This window comes from Ixodes scapularis, unplaced genomic scaffold (genome assembly GCF_016920785.2).
Source record: "Ixodes scapularis isolate PalLabHiFi unplaced genomic scaffold, ASM1692078v2 PGA_scaffold3__209_contigs__length_174095766, whole genome shotgun sequence".
Lineage (NCBI taxonomy): Eukaryota > Metazoa > Arthropoda > Arachnida > Ixodida > Ixodidae > Ixodes > Ixodes scapularis.
This window is the reverse complement of record NW_024609868.1, coordinates 39,328,693-39,346,632: the sequence shown is the minus strand read 5'-3', so window position 1 is coordinate 39,346,632 and position 17,940 is coordinate 39,328,693. Positions and strand designations below refer to the sequence as shown.

Sequence of the window (17,940 nt, the reverse complement as noted above, 5' to 3'; positions counted from 1 at the left end):
CCCATTCCCAGGGTGGACGTCCTTAGAGTGCTTGGCATGCTGGTAGAGTCGAATGGCAGTAACAGTCGAAAGATTAACAAAATCACCACGAAGACGGAGAACATGATCAGGTTATTCAACAGAGCCTCCAACAGACGGGGAGGTCTCAGAGAAGACAACCTCCTGAGGCTTTTTCACGCCTTCCTTATGAGTCACATCACGCACGTGGCGGCCATGCACTGCTGGCGCGGTCACGAGAAAAAGAAGTTGGACACGCTAATTCGAAAGAGCATAAAGAGGGTGCTGGGCATTCCCATGCAGGCCAGCACCGAGCGACTCATGCAGCTAGGGGCTTACAACACCGTGGAAGAAATCATTGAGGCACAGGAAACTGCCCAGGTATAGCTCGGCTGTCGTCTTCGCCGGCCGGAAGGAAGATTTTGGCCATACTCGGCCTCAACCCCACGCTCGTTGCGGAGCGGCGACATCAGCTTTCTGACGCCCAAAGGGCCAGCATTCAGACCTCTCCTTTTCCTCGTAACGTTCATCCACAGCACAATGTCGGCCGACGCAGAGCCAGGGCCGTCGCGCTTCTCAGACAGGTCAGGGACGAACCTCACTCGGCTTGCTTCGTGGATGCCGCACAGTATGGCCGCTCGCCAAGGTTCGCTGCCGTTGTCATCGATCACCAGGGTTCGATCCTCCATTCCGCATCCTTCAAAGATTCTACTCCTTCGAGGGCCGAAAAGGCGGCCATAGCTCTCGCCCTCCTGGACAATAGTAGATCGCACATCTACACAGACTCTAGATCGGCGGTTCGGGCTTTTGCTTCAAACTCCATTTCTGACGAAGCCTCTGAAATTCTTGGCAATAAGATTATCTCCCCGCACACCATTACTTGGTTTCCGGCACATCTCGATTCTCAGCTAGATTTCCTTACCAACCTCAACGATACTGCTAACTCTCGGGCGCGCGCTCTAACCCTCCGCGCCGGGAAGGACGCCGATCTGCAGGGTGGCTACGTGGAATTTAAAGACATCTTATTCACCTTTAACGAAGTCACCACGCACCATCGAATGGGCAGGCGGACTTTTCTGCCCCCGCACGGTAAACTCTCCAGGTCTCAGGCAATCACACAAAGAGTGTTGCAGACTAGATCATATCCCAGTTTAGCTTTCTTCAGCATTATTGATCCGGATACCTTCAAGTCTACCTGCACGGACTGCGGGTCGGTCAGCAGCTTGGATCGCATGCTCTGGCGGTGCCCCTCGTTACGGGGCCCAATCAAGTCACCGAGGAGGAGTGGAGCTCTGCCATCACGAGTTCCGAGCTTCTCCCACAACTCCGGGCTGTCCAGAGAGCCCACGATGCGGCGGTGAGGCTAGGCCTCCCCGTCCCCACGTGGGAGCGGCCCGCGGTGCTGCCCTAAGGGCAGCGCTTCTCAGGACCTCAATAAAGTTCTTTGTCTGTCTGTCTGTCAGCGGGTAACAATGTCGCCCAACGAAATTGCTGCTTTCGAAAAAACTAACGACTAGTTTTGGATGTGCCGTTACATTGCATTTTTAATGTGTGTTCGCTTGTTCGCGTTTTTTTTTTTCTACATCTTTGATTATTCGGCCCTTACTTATGATGAACCAGACTATAGGTGTCGGACTTCTGGAAAAGTATTATATATCTAAGAAAATGGCACGTGAACGCAACAGACACAAAAAAAAAAAAACAGAGGCGCACTTAATAAAAATAATTAAAATAATATAGAAGAATTGGGTTGTGTGTGTGTTTATACAGCCTAGAACTTGGTCTGCCTCACAGGGGCGACGAGTCTCCCAGCTGTAGATGAGAAATTTAGCCAGTGCGGCACAGCCGCTAGCCTGGGGTCTTTAACGTGCATCACGCAGTAGTGATACACGACCGCACGCCGGTACGATGCTCATCCAGATCGAAACGGGCAGGGGTGGGGCTCGAACCCAGGATCCCTGGGTTCTGCAGCGCGAGCTTTCGCTCCACGTGCTCCGAGCTGGTGTGCGCTAGACCACTCGGCCACCGATCCCCTTAAAATAATATAATTGATTATAATTGTGTTTTTAAAGGTTTGAGCGTACCAAGAGCTATAAAAACGAACTCGATGCTTTGGATGGTGCGTTTGTTCACTGGAAGTATAGTTCAGGGCAGTATGCTCGCACTTGTATGTTCCGCTTCGCTCGCAGGGTAAAACCAAATACTTTACTGGTAATGTATTTAGTGAAACAAAGCTTATCTTGTGTATATGTGCAATGCCCTCAGTTTTCGCGTGACTACACGCTTGTTTATCATCATTTATTTTTGTTTCCCACTGCAATTCAGTTCGTGTTCTTTTGTGTACTACATGCATTAGAGGTGGGCTCGGTGGCTGTGCCACAACGCAGACCACTAATCCGTTCAACTTTTTCGTGCAGATGTTCTCCTTCATTCTCCTCCGCGCTTTGCTCCCGGTGCTGGCTTCCTCGGACGGCACGACAGCATGCACAATCTGGAACAACGAAGACCAAGCAAGCAGCTACCACCCGGCCATCAGCAACGCCTCGTCACGTCCGGCAGACTCGTCACTCAAGCAATTGATCCTCGGCCAAGTGTGGAGGGCCCCATCGTCATCAACAGCCGCTTACCCGCCCACTATAAACCAGCCGACGCAGCCGATGTCGCTCTGTGGGCTCGGTGGCTGTGCCACAACGCAGACCACTAATCCGTTCAACTTTTTCGTGCAGATGTTCTCCTTCATTCTCCTCCGCGCTTTGCTCCCGGTGCTGGCTTCCTCGGACGGCACGACAGCATGCACAATCTGGAACAACGAAGACCAAGCAAGCAGCTACCACCCGGCCATCAGCAACGCCTCGTCACGTCCGGCAGACTCGTCACTCAAGCAATTGATCCTCGGCCAAGTGTGGAGGGCCCCATCGTCATCAACAGCCGCTTACCCGCCCACTATAAACCAGCCGACGCAGCCGATGTCGCTCTGTGGGCTCGGTGGCTGTGCCACAACGCAGACCACTAATCCGTTCAACTTTTTCGTGCAGGTTAGTAAATCGTGCAGTCTTTTCTCTAAAAAAACAAGTAACTACTTTTTGATACAGCTGCCGAGCCCGCAGTGTTGCGTTGTCATTTCGATTGAGTGCTTCCATGTCATCCGTTCCTTGCTGTTGCAATCGGGGGACATCGAAACTAATCCTGGTCCTGATACTAACGCCATACTAGCCGAGCTAAAAAAACTATCCACCGGTCAATCGAAATTACTTGCAGAGGTACAAGACCTTAAAACCCAGCTATTAACAACAGATAAAGCGATATCAGATTTAAGCGGGCGCATGACTGCGCTCGAAAACCATTATCAAAATCTCGCCCCCGTGCGCACCGAATTAGAAAATGTAAAAATCGAGACGGCTCAGACGGCCCGTTTGGTCTGTGGCTTGGAGGCACGCTTCGACGATGCCGAAAATCATTCTCGACGCAACAACCTCATTTTCTATGGCATCCCTAACTCCACTGGACCAGAAACGTTTGCCCAATCAGAACAGCTCGTCATCCGGCACTGTCGTGATCACTTGAACATAACCATAGACCCCAAAGAAATAGAGCGTGCACATCGTCTTGGACATCACACATCTGACCGCCCTCGCCCAGTAATCGTTAAATTCACGTTCTATAAGACAAAAGACACCATACTATCTAATGGCCGCAAGTTCAAAGGAACAAGTTTCAGTGTTGGCGAAGACTTTTCTCGGCCCGTCCAAAATGCTCGCAAACACCTACTTGCGTTTGCAAAAAGCAAAAATACGCCGTTTTCTTTACGGTTTAAAACACTACTTATGGGCCCGAAACGCTATATTTTTGATGAACCATCACAGACAGTAAGGGAAACAGCATAGCAATTGCCCCGTCAGAAGAAAATAACAGCCCCCTCTCGGAATTCTACCAAAACTAATCTTTCATTTTCCGTAATCTTCACCAACGCGCGAAGCTTTCTTCCGAAACGAGAAATTTTGTCTAATCTCGTGTTGTCCTCTTGTAGTAATTTGTTGATATTAACCGAAACCTGGCTGTCTAAAGAAATCACTGATGCTGAAGTTCTGGCCGATTTGCCGGACTTCCGCCTTTATAGAAATGACCGCCAAGCCACACGAGGAGGAGGTGTTCTCATCGCCGTACACCAGCAGTTGTCATGTTCTATTGTTAACATTACATCCGACCTTGAAATACTATGGATCATATGTCGCGCTTCACCTCAGACGGTTCTTTTGGGAGTCTGCTACAGGCCTCCCCATTCTTCTCCTGACTTTTCTTGTAAACTTAATAACATCTTTAGTGAATTCGCCTTAACGTACCCGAATGCGCATATCCTTCTCTTTGGAGACTTTAACTACCCGCAAATAGACTGGAGCAACCAGATCCCCTCAGCTATAGGCAATGAAGCCGCAAAAGATTTTATTAACGTATGTCTTGATTTTAACCTTGTTCAACTAGTATCCGAACCCACACGTGTTTCACGGGATTCTGCAAACATCCTAGATCTAATACTAACCAGTCATCCCGAAAGCCTATCATCGGCTACTTATCTCCGCGAAATCAGCGACCACAAAGTAATCCATGCTACCTTCAACTTTTGCCCGGTACGACACCAAACAAGCGATAAAAGAATTCGTCTATATGATAAGGGAAATTATGAAGTAATAAACAATGAGCTAAACGCCTTTCTTCCAATTTTTGAAGCATCATTTTCTAATCGCTCTATTAATACAAACTGGATAATGTTCAGAAATAAATTAAATGAACTTGCAAATAAATTCATCCCACTAATTACGTTCCGTGAGAATCGACAGAAACCCTGGTTTACAAAGTCTTTGAAAAAACTAGGTAACAAAAAAAAACGTCTTTTCCGCTCGGCCAAGCGGAATGGAAACCCCTGCGCATGGGAAAAATACTACGCAGCTGAAGACTCCTATCTGGCATCTATACGTAACGCAAAGCATTCCTTTTTTTATGATGACTTACCAAAGATCTTAATTAACAATCCTAAAAAATTTTGGCAAGTTATAAATCCCCAAGAGACGCGCATCATTAGCCTGACGAACGGAGCGGGCGAAATAGTCACTGACACCGAGTGCGCCAACGCTTTTAACTCCGCCTTCTTTTCCGTGTTCACCGAAGAAACCGATGTCCCTCCCTCTTTAATACCTTCTAACGCAGTATCTACTATGCCAGCTCTCACATTCTCTGTAGATGGCATCTCATCATTAATTGAAAATATCAAACTCTCATCGTCAGCCGGCGTTGACGGAATTAACTCAAAACTTTTAAAAAATACCAAACGTGTATCTGCTGTGTACATGACCATGTTGTTTTCACAATCACTTTCTACAGGCATCTTACCGGACGACTGGAAGGTGGGAAGGGTCGTTCCGGTCTACAAATCGGGTAACAAGGACTCCCCACTAAATTACCGTCCCATCTCTTTAACAAGCGTCCCCTGCAAAGCCATGGAACACGTCATCTACACTCATATAATTAATTTCCTAGACTCTATAGACTTTTTCCACCCCTCCCAGCACGGTTTTCGTAAGGGCTTCTCTTGCGAAACTCAGCTTGCACTCTTCGTTCATGACTTGCATTTTAATCTTGACCATAACCTTCAAACCGACGCTGTTTTTTTAGATTTTGCCAAAGCATTCGACAAAGTACCGCACCAGCGCCTCCTACTAAAACTTTCCCAATTAAATCTAAACACTGCTATTGTTCAATGGGTCCAGGAATTTCTGTCTAATCGGTCTCAGTTTGTCTTTGTTAACAACCACTCATCTAACCCTCTCCCAGTAACATCAGGCGTCCCACAAGGATCTGTCCTCGGCCCGCTCCTGTTCTTAATATACATAAATGACTTACCATCGCATCTGTCATGCCGCATTCGTATGTTTGCGGATGACTGCGTTATTTATCGTACAATCACTAACAGCTCCGACCAGTCATGCCTGCAGAATGACCTTAACCATGTGCAAGAATGGTGCGACTATTGGCAAATGACCCTTAATCCCAGCAAATGTAAACTTGTATCATTCCATCGTCGCCGTAACCCCTTTCTTTTTACGTATACAATTGCTAGCGTCACCGTCGAATCTGTAGAATCATTTAAATACCTAGGTGTAACACTGTCGAACGATTTATCTTGGCGCGCGCATACCACCAACGTCATATCAGCCGCAAACAGAGTCCTTGGATTTCTAAAACGTAATCTACGCCATGCCCCGAAGCACGTACGTTTACTTGCGTACAAATCACTTGTTAGATCAAAACTCGAATACGCATCTGCCATCTGGAACCCTCACCAAGCATATATTACTAACGAACTTGAATCTGTTCAAAATCGATCCACTAGGTTCATTCATTCTGCCTACTCATACGATATCAGCGTTTCATCCTTAAAAGCAGAATGCGGCCTAACACTTCTCTCTCTTCGCCGTCGCACTTCCAGCCTCTCCCTCTTTCACAAGTTTTACTACAGCTCGCTCAACCATGCACCTTACATTGTGCCCCCATCACGCATATCTCTGCGCATTGGTCATCCACTTCAAGTAACACTCCCACGTGCCCGCACTACTACTTTTTTAGCCTCCTTTTTTTCTCAAGCAGCTGCAGACTGGAACGGCCTTCCCCACCACGTCGCCGCCATCACATGTCCGTCCGTATTCATGGAGACTGTCGTCAACCACCTCCCGACATGAATGTCTGTTAAAAATGCTTTTATGTGTAACCCACCCCTTATGTAATACCCCTAACGGGGTCTTTAAGGTAATAAAATGAAATGAAATGAAATGAAATAGAGACCAAGGTAACCCGGAGCATTCTATTTCGCGGGTTGTAAAAAAGCCTATGCAACTTGCCACGTGTGCCACAATCAATACAAAATATTATAAGCTTCACATATGCCCGCTTGCCTGAGTAAATATTGTTGTTTGCCAAGAACAATTGTGACTGTATGAAATCACTTGGGAAAAAACTCGTTCTAAGCACGCGACCGTCGGCATGCAGTGAATACTCATAATCGGCGCCGAGATGATTGGTCGCTGTCAGCAGGTGGAGTTTTTCTATCAACCCAAACTTAGAATGTTTCCTTCTTTTTCTTGTAAGCAATGAGGAGAGGACTTACACCAAATCTGAGGGTAATAAAGTACTATTAGCTTTCAAACATAATGGCCTGAGCAGTATATGTGTACAAGCCTTTGATGCACTCTTAACTTTCGATACACTCAACGCTAGTGCAAAACGTAGGGTTGTTTCACTCTTAAGTACAATGTGAGTGCTTACACTATATTTTGTACAATGTCAAACTGTGCCCGTTTGCATCTTTTTTCATTTTTGCACACCACTACTTGCGCGCATAAATCACCAAATCACCAAATTAAGACTGGTACAAAATGCCACACAAAAAAAAATTACCTAAAAAATAAACTAAGCGTCGTTTAACGCCCATTTTCCGCCAAAAGATAGCGCTAGGTAACAACCAGATGCCAAAGTTTCATCCCGAACGGAAACCTTATTCAAAAGTTGCAAGTGATTTTCTGAAAATTTCAATGGGAAAATGAAGCCCATTTTCGCCCGTTTTCGGTTTCTGGTGCCCATAGAGCCCCATGTATTCGAAAGCTCCGTCGGCCGCCATTTTCCCGATGAACGTTTCAGAAAATCACTTAAATTTTGAATAAAGTATCAGATCGGGCTGAACTTTGACATCTGGTTGTGACCTCTAGCGCTGCCTTCGGGCGGAAAATGAGCGTTCGGCGATGTCTAGTTTATTCTTGCGGTAAAAAAACAGACCCTGTATTTATTTTTTTTTGTAACATCCTGTACTATGCTTAAACTGTGGAAAGGCTATCCACATACCAAGACTCTTTGCCTGGCCAGTCATTGTATTTATCACTGAATTCGTTAATTATTATAATAACGAATTAATGACAATTAATTATTATCATTTATTGCTGTGAGTTAATCTTTAACCTCGGCATTTTTTTTTTATTATGACTCCCGCACCAGCCCTACTTTGGGTTTACCAAACTCAACATCTAAACCTGAGTGTCTTTTTTTGTGTTTTCCAGTCTCGTAGTTTTGGTCAAAATGAACACCCAGCTACCTAAATGAGGCACCTAACCACCCAAAAATAGTTGATCTTTTTTATTCTTTAGGTGGTTAATTTCTTAGGCTAGAATTTTGGACACCCAGGTCTATTCCGTCAGCTCGTTTTCCTGGAAATCCACAAAGAGCCAAACACATGCACGACAAAAGCGCCGGCCCGTCATATTGCCGCCCGCCGAGCCGAGAAAGCAACGCTCAGTCACGGCCTTCTAGAAGATTTGCGTTCATTCTTTCACCAGGCGTAACTTTCGCCTCGTTTTCTTGTTCTCGAAAGTGCCAGTTCATCCTCGCCCCGAGCGCGCGACGCTCGAGCCTTCTTTGCAGAACTTTCGAGATGGTGACGCACTGTAGATAAGCAGCTGCCGGCGACCTTGTCGAGTCACTCTCGCTCTCGCTCTCTGTCACGCTGCCGAATCGCCGCCTGCTTTTCTGCTACCTCGACGCTCTTTCCTTACTTTTTTTTGTTTGACACAAGTTCGCCGATTAAGCCTTTATTTTTCAGTTCACTATTCGTCCTCTTGTCACCTTCATTCGTGTCAACATAAATCTGATCATATTGAAATATGTGCAATTGGCCTCTGAAATCTCCGGTAACGGCGCTCAGGCAATTTTATATATTTCAACGCGTCGGTGGTTTGGTTGTGTATGTGTCTCGCCATTTGGCTCGGGACGATTTTCGCGTTTTGTTCTGCCCACATTTGCTAGAGACGTGAGCTCGGAGCGTAGGCAACTGGCCCCCTTGCACGAGAACTGGCGCAGCTGTGCGCGTTCCAAAGAAAGCTCGTGCAGAGAAAAACAAGCAAGGGACCTGGGGCCCTAAACTCGTCGAACACAAAGTTGGAGCCCAAAGTTATCAGAGCGCGCCGATTGGACGCCACCGAAAAAAGCGCCAAGTCATCGTCGGGATCGTCCAATCGGTGCGTTCCGGGAACTTCGGCCCAAACTTTGTGTTCGACGAGTTTAGCACCCCAGGGATGTCAAATTCAGGATATAGAAAAATACCCCACTGTATCGAAGCGCCACCACACACGATTTCTCGGATTGATGAAGAGGCTTGGATGGATGGATGAATACGGCTGAGCCCTTTGGATCGGGCGGTAGCTTACGCCACCTAGCCATTTTGTTTTACCATTTAAGCTTAGAATATTTAAATGTGAAATCTATATTCACTCCGCAGTGCAAAGAAAGTGAGGCTATGAAACCCCCTTGCCATCAGTGAATAAGAAAATACCTAGTTTTCTCTCGATTTCTGCCACCATTCACTTAATCTTTGCTTGGTAATCTCTACAGTCTTGAAATCCACTCTCCCTTCGCTGTCTCTAAAACCCAATGACTTTATTAAATCTATGTTGTCTCCGGTAGGCATAGGGTGAAGCCCTTTACAGTAGAGTATCAAGTGCTCAGCCGTCTCGTCCTCCTCTCCACAAGCAGTGCACACTGTATCAATTTCCTGGTACTTCACTCTGTATGTTCTGGTTCGCAGAACACCCGTTCTTGCCTCAAACAGCAATGAGCTTCCCCTAGAATTGTCATAAATGCTTTCTTTGGCAATAACTCTTTTGTTTAATCTATAGCTTTCCAGAGCCGTCTTTGTCTGCATTCCCTCTAGCCACCGATCTCTTTCTGTGGCCTTAACTTTCTTCTTAACTGAGACTTGCTCTTCCGTATCTTCGCTATAGCCCAAAAACTTTCCTCTTAATTTCCTATAGTGCGCTGTCTCCACTTTGTGTCTATACTCCTCATGTATAAATAGCTGAAAACCTTTCGTGCCCATTGCTCCCCGTCCATTTGCCTCAACCTATCCTCAAATTCTACCTTGCTCACCGCTTCCCTGCTCTCAAATGATGCCCATCCCATGTCTCCTTGTACTCCCTGGTTTGGCGTTTTGCAATGTGCCCCCAAAGCCAGTCTACCTACTCCGCGCTGTTTTATTTCTAGTCTCGCATGCACTTCGGATTTCATGCATAGCACTGCGTTTCCAAAAGTCAAGCCAGGCACCATGACCCCTTTCCAAATCTCTCTCACCACCTCGTACCTGTTGTAATTCCAAAGTGCTCTGTTTTTCATTACAGCTGCATTTCTGTTGCCCTTACCTATTATATACTTTTCATGGTCTCTGAGATATTCTGCACCATCACATATCCATACTCCTAGATACTTGTATTTACTAGCTCTCTCAACTGTAATATTCTGTATCTTCAGCCTCTCAACTTCATCCTCGTTAAAAATCATGACTGCTGATTTTTCGCTACTGAATTCTAAACCTAATTCCTCTCCTTCCCTACCACAGATGCTCATCAATTCCTGCAACTCTGTCCTGTTGTTAGCCATTAGTACAATATCATCCGCATACATCAATCCCGGTAAGGATTGCTGAATTTTTTGGCCTAGCTTACTGTAAGGAAGGTTGAACCCAAGCCCACTCTTCTCTATAGTCGGTTACAAGTCAAGAAGGTAGGAGAAGCTCCTCCCACAAGTGTGATGCGCCCGTTTCAAATCTCTCCGCAGTCGAAAGAAGAGTTCACTGGAAACGCTCCTTGTTCCGCTTGAATGGATTCCCACTTGTCTCCGATCCCACTTTTTAAGAAAGCGACCTTTGTATTCATCGGAGAGGGAACCGAGCCCCTGAAAGCAGCCTTTGTATCCATCGGGGGGGAAGCTAATCCCCGAAAGTCGTATTTGTTTCCGTCGGTGGGGGAGAACTCTAATCTCCCTCTCGTGGCTTCCACAATGCTAAGTCAAAGTTGAAAGATAAAGCAAATATGTACAGAAAGGCAAGACCCTCCTCGCGCGTTGGCCGCGACGTCACGGAAACGGTGGGACGCTATTGGATGCTGAGGTGGCGGAGGGATATCTGATTCCCTTTGAGGGGCATTTGCCGCTACCTTCTTAACCTGTAACTGACTATAGTCTATCCTCCAATCCTCTCAGATACAACATAAACAGCAAAGGCGATAACGGGCACCCCTGCCTAAGGCCTCGTCTTATCTCTATTTTCCCTGTCGCCTTTCCTTCCCATGTTATAATCACCTTGTTATCTTTGTAAATGTTCCTTAATAGTGGTGTTAGTCCTTCATCTAGGTTTAAAATCTCCATTATGTCCCACAGGTTTCTTTGGTTCACATTGTCATAGGCACCCTTGATATCCAGAAATGCCAGCCAGAGCTGTCTGTTTTCTTTTTGCGCTATTTCTATACACTGTGTTAGAGAAAATAAATTGTCCTCCAACCTTCTTTGTTTTCGAAACCCGTTCTGTAACTCGCCCAGTATGCCCTCGCAATCTACCCATTCCTCCAGTCTGTTCTTTATAATCTGCATTACCAACCTGTAAATAACCGGTGTCACGGTTATAGGACGATAATTCCTAATATCAGACTTATCTCCCTTTCCCTTATATATCATACTCATCCTACTAAGCCTCCATTCATCTGGAATATTTCCTTTTGTTATCATGGTACTCACTACCTCCCTTAGTTTTGCCTTAGATTTAGGACCCAAATTCTTCACCAGCTTGATAGGGATACCATCTGTGCCTGTCGAAGTGCCACTAGGGACTCTTCGTTCCGCCTTTTCCCATTCTCTTTGTCCAAAATCCGCGATGTCACAAACTGGACTGCTACTTCCTTCGGTTCTCCTATCTTCCACATGTACCCGTTCCCGAAATTTCTCCTCCATCACTGCTCCTATATATTGTATCGCATCATCTCCCTCTAATTGATCTCCCTGATGCGAGAGTATGAACCTCTGTCTAGCTTGCGTTGTTTCACCGAGCGAGTTCAAGTGCTCCCAAAACTTCTTGGCAGCGTTCCTATCTTTCTTACCTACATTACTCATCCATTCCTCACCCTTTCTCTGAATTTTCGCATTGATCAAACTGGATGCCTCTCGGCGACATGTTATAAAATTGTCCCATTTTCTTTTTACTTCCGTTTCGGACTCCCCACTACGCTTGGAATACCTGTGTTCTCTAGAGGCTTCCTGACGTTTTTGTATCGCCTGCTTCACTTCTTTGTCCCACCAACTTTTTGGTCTATGTCCTTGCTTCCCCTTTCGTTTACTCTTAACTTTGTCTAGTTCTAGAGCAAAAAGCCTAGTTAGGCTCTCATAGGTCCAATCTGTATGCCGTTGCCCTGAAACTGCTGCCTCTATTCTTTCAACAACTATTTCCAACTCTTTGTCGCTGCAAAAAGTTTTCTTTGAATTATGTTGTCTAGTTTCAGCATTTACTTCTCTGGCAAAATTCAGCTTAATACGTTTGTGATCACTACCAAGACTTTTGGAACCTTCTTCATCTATTTTCATTTTGTAACTTACCATATATTTTGTGTGACATGAGTACGTAATCTATAGTTGAATGCAGATTGCCAGTTTCCCAAGTTATGTGCCCGTCACACTTCTGACTGGTATTACATAAAACTAAGTCATGTTTTTCCACCAGTTCTAGTAATATGCTTCCAGTTGAGTCCGTATACCCATCCAGACCCTCAATATGGGCATTCATGTCTCCCATAATAATTATTTCGGAGCCTTCCCCTAGTTCACTAATGTCTCTTGATATGCAATCAATCATTTTTCTGTTTTCCTCTTTAGCACCCGTCCCTGTCCATAAGTAAACCACTCCAAGGACTGTTGATTCCCCAGCGACTTTTCCTTTCAGCCACAAATGTTCGGCGCACTCCTTTCTGATCCTTTGAAAGTTCATATTCTTCTTAATAAATGCTCCAATTCCACCTCCCTTCCTCGTTCCCTCCATTCTGTTGCATTCTTCCCACACATAGTCAGGGTTGCAAGGTGGCTGCTCCATGTCTCTTAGATGTGTTTCCACAAACCCATACACCATTAAATCCTCCTTTCTTAGTTGCTCCTCTACCTCTTCCCATTTTAACCTATTTCTACCACCCTGCATGTTAATATATCCAATGTCTGATTGTGCTGTTTTTTTATACCTGTTCTTACGTTTTCTCCTCTTTTTAACCCTGGGTGCCTCTCCTGACTTTGTTGGGTTCTCAATTACTTCAGTGCCCCCAGGGCCCTCGGTCCCCCCAAAAAAGCAGTCACCGTGCGGCCCATCCTATCCCCCACCCTGTAACCCGTGGCCTCACTGTAGTGAATGCCATCTGCAAAAGGGCGGGAGCCAGCCTCGTACACTTCTCTGTTTACTTCCATTACGTCGTACCGAAGCTGTCGACTCATACCCTTAATTACTCCGTTGGCTTCGACAACCCTCCTCTCCGTTAACCCCGACTGCCCCCGAACTTCTGGAATGGTGCACACAACCACATGCACATTCTCAGACACGTCCCTCAGCTTACGTATTCCCACGTTTAGCTGCTTTCCGAGGTTCTGGCTCCTACCCTTCAGCACATCATTAAGCCCCGCATGAACTATTACTAGGTTCCTTCCCTCTTGGAAGGCGATCCCACCGCCATCTGTTGGTTCAGAATCACACTAACCAAGGGTGGGGTTGCACAATTCTCAAGGTGAACGCCAAAAGAACGAGGAGCAAGATCTGTTCGAATTTTTCGAATATTCTTCTAAACCAACGTGTCTCCTCCATGACTTTGTGCAGTCAAAGGCCGCCGTTAAATCTCCAACTTTACGACATCAGCAAGCTGAAGAGACTTGCAAAAACGGAGCGACAGGAAGTCGCTTGGGACGTAAGCGGCGGTTCATGTTTGTAAACAGTGACGGGGTCTAAACTTAGTCACACCTTAGCATGGACTATTGTTGTCCGCGCATGCTAAAAGCGCGAACTAGTTACTTCGGATGAAGCCCCTGCGGCTGCACGAGTACCCGTGCAGCATGCAAGGGCTCCACTCAAGGCAGTCAGGTTAGCCGCTCGCGCTTGCACAGCCTTCACAGTCATACTTCGTTGACGCATAAGCTGAGACTAGAAGCTCCGCTGGCTTCCGCGAGCTCGCTGGCTTCCGCAGTAGTTTGGTTGTGCATACCTGCGCGTTCACAGTTGTGTTAGCAAGGGCAGAAAGCTTGCGCAGAAAGCGGAGCATCTAGTCTCAGCTTAAAGGAGCGGTGCAACGATATTCATTTGGAATGTTTTTCCCTTTACACGAGCTTACTGGCACTAGTGGGACTCAAGGATACCCGCACGCAACGCCACTGGCCAAAAACCTCCTTTGTTGCGCTGTAATTTCAAGGACAAAAGCGATAATTTTCATTTAATCTTTCCTTTGCAAAATTTCATGACTTAATGGGGGAATCGCAGTACACCCCAATGACGATATTTAAATGCGGTTCATAGATTGGACCCGAGCCTTGTGTGAGCACACGATTTGGGCTCGTGATAATTACTAGCTCGAGAAGCATTCTGGTACTGACCCGTGTCCAATCGCTGCAATGACGACAATAGCCGAGCCATAGCAATGTCTGGAACTCAGCGCGCGTCCTGTGCCTTGCCAACCCCAGCGCGTAGCTATGATCAACATTGGCGGCATATAATCGGCTCCAGATCACGTGGCCGCTTGTTCTGGCTGCGAGTTGAGGGAGTGAAGGCTGCTCGTTTTTCCTTAATTTTTTTCTGGGACTTCTATTGCGTGGGATGAAAAACGAACGTGTGCTTCTATAGGTCAATAATGTCAGGGATCCGTCCTAAGCGGTATTCGCGCAAAATACAAAAATTGTTGCATCGCCCCTTTAAGGGTGAAAGGAATATAGTCTCAGCTTAAAAGTGAACGGAGTGTAGTCGACGCTAAGGCTAGGCGAAGTATATATACATGCCTCAGACTAGACAGATAAAAAACAAACAAAAGTAAACGCGAAAGTGTTTAGTTTTATGATTTGTCCGCAAGGCTCAGTGAAGGTTCTGCGCTAATATGACAGTTCTGTGGAGACTTAATTCCATTGTATAGTGCCGCCAACATGCACATTAGATCGGCTTAAAGCGAGCATACGTTCGCCTATTCTTATTTTCAGGGACACCAAAAAGGGGGCCTACGAAATCATGGAGCGAGCGCGTCGTGCAATCAGCAAGGTGGTCCCCTGCGACGTCCTGGAGCCAGGAGTGCTTCCAGAGGAACACAGGAAAACATTCGACGTCGTTCTTTCGTGCAACTGTCTGGAGGCGGCGACGGCAGACTCAGAGTCGTTCGGGCGTGTTCTGGCGAACATGGCTTCGCTAGTGAAGTCTGGAGGTTTCCTCGTCATGGTCGGCACGGGAGGAATCACCTGGTACGAAGTGGGCAAGGAGCCCCTTCCCATGATGGTGCTCACCGAAGAAATCGTCAAGAAGGCAGTGACGGATGCAGGATTAGAGATCAAGAGGTTTCGCACCGGAGACTATGACGGTCCTATTTTAGAAGATCGAGGCAAGCGATTCGGATGGGCCCTGGTGGCCCGCAAGCCTTAATCGTACCCGGCAAGAAAGAGGAGAGCGGGTGCCTTCTATTACGTGCATCTTCAATGTAGGATTGGACAGTTTTATGAATTCGCCTCGTATATTGCAAGATAAAGACGGCCTCAACCGTTTTATTGACCGTTCACAGATGCCTCATAAAATCCTGCAAATCCAAGTTGATTGTGTTCTTTCTTTGACCTTTGGACAGAAGCGAAACATTCCGCGTTCCTCGAATTTCTTTCCGACCTTTAACGTTGCTGTTGACTACTCAGAAAGAGAGAGCGAGAGAAAGAGAGAGAGAGAGAAATCTTTATTTACACCATCCATGTCCGGGCGGCAGCGTTGTGCCCGTTACTTAAAATAAGTAGTTAAATAGTGTTACTTATGAGCTTGGAAAAGTTCATGAGTTAACGCCCGTCAGGCGCAGCGTTGCCAGATTGGGCTATATATAGCCAAATTGGGCTACATTTTTTTCTAGTTGGCGTCAAAATTTTGTGGTAGGCTATGTGGCTATTTTGGGCTATTTCTCAGAACGCGGCGATCTTTTGTTGAGCCTCAGGTTCGACGCCAAACTTTGAGGCTCGGCTAGTTAATTTTCAAACTTTTAATCAGTTTCGAAAAAAAAATGTTTCTCTTTTGGCTAGTCGAGAGGAGAGAAAGGAAGGAGAAAGGCTTCAAACCTATACAAACTTCGGGGTTTTCACAATGCGCAGTGAGGCAATGCTTGCAGAGTTCAAGCGGTCTCCCTACAGGGCAGTGGAGCAAACCCAACAGATTGCACTATTACCAGGCCCGGTAGCGCGTCTTCAACCCGGTCGCATATGGCGCTGCCCGGACGTAAACTGAACTCTCCAAATGCTGCTTTGGTGCCCATTGTGAGAATCTCTAGGCACCCAAGTTCGTAAAAATGAGAAGTCCGCAGTTTCACCGCTAGACAATTGACTAGCTTCGAGTCGTTGCCCACCCCCAAAAAGGACAACACAATCAGAAATAGCGCAAACCGGAGTAAGTGACACTTATATTCTTCACAAAGAAAAAGAGACGGGTAGAATATTGGTAAGGACCTGAGATGTTGGGGTTCTGGTTTGAAACTCCCAGCATTCTGACTGTTCTGGTTCTGTATTTTCTTTTACTGTATGATCATATCTCCTTGGCCTCACAATGAAGCTGTCTTTGTGTGTCTTGTACTTGTGAAAACCTAAGAAGGAAGGGTCGGTGTTGTACAAATTTTCACCCTTCCGAAGCTTTTTTTTTTTTTTAATTCGCAAGTAACGTAATGTACACAAAATGTGGTGCGTCTGAGGGTTGAAACAGAGATTGTAACGTGTATTGTATGAGTCTAAGAAATTGTCAATATAAGGCTTAAAAACCATTGCTCTTAGTCTTGGCTATTTTGGACTATCTTTTTTTTACGGCTTTGGCCAGTCGTTGGGCTGTTTTTGGTTGGACCATCTGGCAACACTGGTCAGGCGTCAGCAACGTTACTAGAACCACTCAGTTGGGAAACTGCCATACAGACTGCCCTGAAAAAGTGGCCCCAATCTGTCCACCAGAACCGAGCTAATGGCGAAAACAACGCCGCCAACAAAACAACTGCGTATCGCCGGCGACCTAGCGTTAGTGGTGGTGCCGGGCAGAGCCCCGCTCTGCCTACGTTGCAAGGGCAAGGGTCACATCCGGAGGGATTGCCGAGTAGCGTGCTGTGCGGTCTGCCGTCGCAGGACCCGTGGGGAGGGACGTGAACTCGGAGCAACTCATGGACGTGGCCGATGCCGAGGAGGCGGCCTCGGATACTTCCGACAAGGCAGCCCAAAACGCGGACGTTACACCAGCACCTAAAGGTGAGGAGACGCCAGGCACGGCCGACGTTACGACCAAAAGAACTCACGAAGACGCCAGCACGGACCCCAGCGCGTCAAACCACGAGAAACCGCCCCCTTCAGGAGGCCACAGCTCAACGTCAAGCCCAAGGTTCCTGGCGACGATACAAGGGTGGTCAAGCCACCCTCGTGAATGTTCGACCGCAGCTCGTTTCAGACCTCGGTGCATGCGGGGTGGACGGCCAGATGCTAGTTTCTCGTCGGGACGCAACAGACGGCTTTGAACCCGAGGTAAGCACCACGCGCACTGCCACGATAAACGTCCGCTGGATGGCAGCGAGGCGCCGACAATACCAGCTAAGCCAACTGTTTGCGGACAACGAGCTTGATATTGTCGCCGTCCATGAAACGAAAATAGAAAGTTATTTGCATAAGCTCACATAATCCATGCTATAATCCCTTTCCGGGGGCGGGAGTCCAGGGAAATAATCCCCTCTATTCCGTTTTGAGTTGGAGGGAGCCCTTTTTTTAGGTTCCAACCAGGCCAGATACGCTACAACGCCCCTACCCGAATTGCCAATACTGGCTATTAGTCCTCGACCGATCATCGGCAGATAATATCTGACGATGCTTGAA

At 46.8% G+C, this 17,940-nt stretch overlaps 2 protein-coding genes across 2 annotated transcripts in view; both read left to right on the top strand.

Moving 5' to 3' along the window:
- LOC115309159 (nicotinamide N-methyltransferase) overlaps positions 1-15,644 on the top strand; it is a 45,640-nt gene extending 29,996 nt beyond the window's left edge. The window contains exon 3 of the mRNA XM_040209359.3: positions 15,064-15,644. Within this exon, the coding sequence (XP_040065293.2) occupies positions 15,064-15,496 (433 nt within the window). The 3' untranslated portion in view covers positions 15,497-15,644. The remainder of the gene's footprint in view (positions 1-15,063) is intronic.
- On the top strand, positions 2,724-4,237 carry LOC120839124. Its single transcript, XM_040209358.3, has one exon. It carries the CDS (start codon positions 2,724-2,726, stop codon positions 3,879-3,881), a length of 1,158 nt encoding a protein of 385 aa, XP_040065292.1. The 3' UTR covers positions 3,882-4,237.
- Positions 15,645-17,940: the final 2,296 nt, after the last annotated feature.